At 41.2% G+C, this 5,000-nt stretch overlaps 1 protein-coding gene across 1 annotated transcript in view; it reads left to right on the top strand.

Annotated features, from left to right (window-relative positions):
• The window catches only part of LOC122247853 (inter-alpha-trypsin inhibitor heavy chain H3), an 88,952-nt gene that overhangs the window by 82,829 nt on the left and 1,123 nt on the right, over positions 1-5,000 (top strand). The window contains exons 14-20 of the mRNA XM_043007500.2: positions 15-153; positions 810-923; positions 1,294-1,445; positions 1,760-1,938; positions 2,505-2,680; positions 2,861-2,930; positions 4,659-5,000. The exon at positions 4,659-5,000 is cut by the window's right edge and continues 1,123 nt beyond it. Of these exons, the coding sequence (XP_042863434.2) occupies positions 15-153; positions 810-923; positions 1,294-1,445; positions 1,760-1,938; positions 2,505-2,680; positions 2,861-2,930; positions 4,659-4,857 (1,029 nt within the window). The 3' untranslated portion in view covers positions 4,858-5,000. The remainder of the gene's footprint in view (positions 1-14; positions 154-809; positions 924-1,293; positions 1,446-1,759; positions 1,939-2,504; positions 2,681-2,860; positions 2,931-4,658) is intronic.

Below are 5,000 nucleotides of genomic sequence, written 5' to 3'. Positions count from 1 at the left end.
CATCCAATCCCCAGAACCGCTTCGTAACGGAATTCACGCCACTGATGGTGATGCTTCCCAGAGTTGGCTACGAGCTCGTATATCCGCAGAAGGCCCACAAGAGACACAAGCAGGATTACTCCCATGGTCAGGGGACGATCAACAAGACCTTTGGTACGTGTGTCTTCCCGTCTTTTTGTTGTTGTCTCTGAACCGGTGCCATTGTTGGTCGTTGTATATTATTGGTGTGTTTGTTGTTATGTATGGGAGTTACTTAGCTCCAGCTCTTGTCTGTTTGGTTAACTGGTTTCTTTGTTGTTGGTGTGGCAGTTTTTTTTATTTGAATTGTTATCGTGTTATCATGATCTGTTTTTTTTTCGTTCGTTGTTTGGGTGCCAGGGAGAGGGATAGGGAGAGGGAGATAGAGAGAGAGAGAGAAGGAGATAGAGATAGAGAGAGAAGGAGATAGAGATATAGAGAGAGGGATATATATATATATATATATATATATATATATATATATATAGAGAGAGAGAGAGAGAGAGAGAGAGAGAGAGAGAGAGAGAGAGAGAGAAAGAGAGAGAAAGAAAGAGAAACAGAGAGAGAGAGAGAGTACCTGACAGGAGACACAAAGAAACAGAAAATAAGGACAAAATCAAATCATGTTAAATAATTCTAGCAGATAAGGATACCTCCATCCCCATCCCCACAATAAAGAAGAACTGCAAATCTCTTCTCAACATATTCCACCATTCCCCTCATGTATATCCACGCATCTGAATCTTGTAAGAAAAAAAACATAAATAACAACCCTATATCTCGTCTTCCAGTCGTTGGTGATCCCAACTTCATCGTCCACACACCAGGGATCCATCTTCCATTCTGCTTCGACTACCATGGTTATGACGGCGCTTACCTGAGTTTGATCCAAGACCCGTATACAGGTGAGAGAATCATCGCTAGCGAAGATTCAGATTGTAATAGCGTTTGATTGGGTGTTGAATTCCAGTGAGGTTTGTGAATTAGCTTTCACTCGCACAAAAAAGGTCCTGTTAATTCTTTCAGCTACCAAAGCTGACTCACATAATCATCATTAGGTGGATAAGTTAGTGCTATGACTTTAGTCAACGGCACAAAATCAAGCGAAATTAACCCCGCCCCCTCTTCACCACTTCTCTCCATCTATCTAGCCAATCAGGTCCTTCGCATTCACTCGCCCGTGATTGGCCACGGATACATAGGGGGAGGGGCTAATTTTGCCGAACTTTGTGCCGGTGATTCTAATGTTTTGCGCGATCTATTGTGTTGTTTCAGAGATCCTTGTGAACGGGGAGGTGACATCAGCGTCTCATAACCCCGAACGCACGTATTTCTCTTCGTTGTTCTTCGCGCTGGGACAGATCAACGTGACAGTGACGCAAGATCATATCCACATCGACTGTCTCGGAGAAAATCGTGTGCCTCAGGTAAGAATGATCGAGAATGTTCATGTGTGTCTTTTAGAATGAGACCATTTTTTGTTTTTTACATTTTTTTTTTTTTTTTTACATTAGTTTAGATGACAGTTTTGCATGTTTCGTGAATAGTGTAAGATTTATACGCCTTGTGAATGAGAAGGATGTTGATTATCCAGTGAAAGCTATAGCCTGAAAGGATTATTTTTAATATTCTTAATGTTACAGTTACGATACAGTTCCAATAACGCCAAAACAGTTTTCTTAGAAAAAAAAAATCGATCTAAAGTATAAATTTAAAAACAAAATACCCATTTCGTTCTCAGGTCAAGTTCGTAAAGAAAAGTTTGTATCCATTCTACGACAAGAAGGGTCGACCCTACACCCCGAAGGGCAACAAGAAGAAGAGGAAGAAGCACAAGAAGAAACCCAACTTAAGAAAAGGAGTAAACCTTTCCAAGCAGTGTAATCACGAGACGTCTTGGGACAAAGGGATGGCTCGATTGTGAGTTTTTTTTTGTTCCTTCGGTAGAGCAAGCAACAACATGTATATGTAGCGTGCGTTGGAAGATACATAGCCAGTTCTTGAATAATGTTCAGCATGGGCATTGAGCATAATATAGATTATTATTATTATTTTTTTTTTTTACAATGTTTTATTCTATTTTGAATAGCCAACTAAAAGCCGTTATATAATGATATTGCGATAGAAAGAATTGCATTTTTTATACTTTATTTTTACGATTGAAATATAGTATGCTGGAAATGCATCAGAGGTATCGTGTTTACAGTTAGCTTTATCAATACAAGATATTGCAGTCCATTTCCGTGACAAGATTGCAACATATATTCTCTTTTCACCTGCATTATACAACGTTCATCTTTAACAACAACATATTCATAACATAATATATAACATCATAACATATTCATATCATGATATATAACATAATAACATATACATAACATAATATATAACATCATAACCTATTCATAACATAATATACTACGAATAACCGAACTCCCGCTTCGCCCTCCCCCCTCCCCCCCTCCCCCCTTCCTTCACGAAAGATACGGCACGGCAATGATCTTGAAGAAACAAGACAGCAAGCAACTGGACGTGATCTTAGGCGACGGCGAGGCGCACTTCGCCGTGACTCGCTCGACGAACAGTGACGGCCAAGCTTATCTCGGGTTCTATGTGGAAGGCCAGAAGATACTGTCTCCGCAAGCCCATGGAATTATTGGTAACATAAAAAAAAAAAAAAAAAAATCTTTTCTTATTTTATTTTATTTATTTTTTTTTTTTTCTTACATCCATATTACTTACGTTTGTTTTTTTTATGTGTATCTGATCCTTTCGGTGTCATTTGTCTAGTGCGGGAAATTAAATAACGTTTGTTATTTGACTGTTTCTTGATCGACAGGTCAGTTCAACAACAAAACTATTGAGATCGTGCCTTCAGAGGCTGCTCGTTGCGGTGACGTAAGGAACAGGTGAGTTTATTTGTGATTGTTCTTCAATACTGACTTTGATATTAATCGATATCAGTCAGATTAATTGTTGTAAGTTTAAATCGTCCCTCCAGCTTTTGCATTAATTCTTAATCGTAGCTTTCCTTTAGAGTCTCCCGAGCGATTTATACGATTCAGAAATATTGCTCACGTGTTTACATTGTCCTCCCTACCTTTAAATTTATTATTATTTCCCCACATCTACGCTTACATATATTCTCTTTCTTCTCCATCTCTTTCTACGCCCTCCTAGTGCTTCCATCTGAGTCCAATGCATTTCTTCTCTTCCTTTATCTCCTACTCCCTCCACCTTAGTCCCATACATTTCTTCTCTTTCCTTATCTCCTACTCCCTCCACCTTAGTCCCATACATTTCTTCTCTTCCTTTATCTCCTACTCCCTCCACCTTAGTCCCATACATTTCTTCTCTTCCTTCATCTCCTACTCCCTCCACCTTAGTCCCATACATTTCTTCTCTTTCCTTATCTCCTACTCCCTCCACCTTAGTCCCATACATTTCTTCTCTTTCTTCATCTCCTACTCCCTCCACCTTAGTCCCATACATTTCTTCTCTTTCTCTATCTCCTACTCCCTCCACCTTAGTCCCATACATTTCTTCTCTTTCTTTATCTCCTACTCCCTCCACCTTAGTCCCATACATTTCTTCTCTTCCTTTATCTCCTACTCCCTCCACCTTAGTCCCATACATTTCTTCTCTTCCTTTATCTCCTACTCCCTCCACCTTAGTCCCATACATTTCTTCTCTTTCTCTATCTCCTACTCCCTCCACCTTAGTCCCATACATTTCTTCTCTTCCTTTATCTCCTACTCCCTCCACCTTAGTCCCATACATTTCTTCTTTCTTTATCTCCTACTCCCTCCACCTTAGTCCACTACATTTCTTCTCTTTCCTTATCTCCTACTCCCTCCACCTTAGTCCCATACATTTCTTCTCTTTCCTTATCTCCTACTCCCTCCACCTTAGTCCCATACATTTCTTCTCTTCCTTTATCTCCTACTCCCTCCACCTTAGTCCCATACATTTCTTCTCTTTCCTTATCTCCTACTCCCTCCACCTTAGTCCCATACATTTCTTCTCTTTCCTTATCTCCTACTCCCTCCACCTTAGTCCCATACATTTCTTCTCTTTCCTTATCTCCTACTCCCTCCACCTTAGTCCACTACATTTCTTCTCTTTCTCTATCTCCTACTCCCTCCACCTTAGTCCCATACATTTCTTCTCTTTCCTTATCTCCTACTCCCTCCACCTTAGTCCACTACATTTCTTCTCTTTCCTTATCTCCTACTCCCTCCACCTTAGTCCACTACATTTCTTCTCTTTCCTTATCTCCTACTCCCTCCACCTTAGTCCACTACATTTCTTCTCTTTCCTTATCTCCTACTCCCTCCACCTTAGTCCCATACATTTCTTCTCTTCCTTTATCTCCTACTCCCTCCACCTTAGTCCCATACATTTCTTCCCTTTCCTTATCTCCTACTCCCTCCACCCTAGTCCCATACATTTCTTCTCTTTCTCTATCTCCTATTTCTTCCACCTTAGTTCCATACATTTCTTTTCTTCCTTTATCTCCTACTCCCTCCACCTTAGTCCCATACATTTCTTCTCTTTCTGTATCTCCTACTCCCTCCACCTTAGTCCAAATACATTTATTACGATTAACCTCCCATCTCCTTCTACGCCTCCCCCAGCGCCTTCATACGAGTCCAGAGGCGCAACCCCAAAGGAGACTTCGAGACGTCCCACTTGTGCGGCGAGCGAGGCAGTCGACATTCCGTCCTCAGCGGCAGAGAGGTCGAGTGCATCAACGTCCCAGACATGGGCTTAGGGCTCTTAGATCGACGCAGATACGACCTTCGGTGTCTCGGCTGCTCGGCCAGTCTGACTTAGGATGTGTTCGAGTTCGATCTTGTGAGTCTCCGCCGTGTGTGTGCGCGTGCGTCCAGGACTGGCAGATGCGCGGAAGAATACTTACGTCAGAGGAATATTTTGAGCTTTAAAAAAAACAAACTTAATGTGAATAGAATGCTAGA

Source organism: Penaeus japonicus, unplaced genomic scaffold (genome assembly GCF_977035675.1).
Source record: "Penaeus japonicus unplaced genomic scaffold, GWHDUDI00000001_assembly GWHDUDI00000001, whole genome shotgun sequence".
Classification (NCBI taxonomy): Eukaryota; Metazoa; Arthropoda; class Malacostraca; order Decapoda; family Penaeidae; genus Penaeus; species Penaeus japonicus.
The sequence above is the reverse complement of the archived record's forward strand: the minus strand, read 5'-3'. Positions and strand labels throughout refer to the sequence as shown.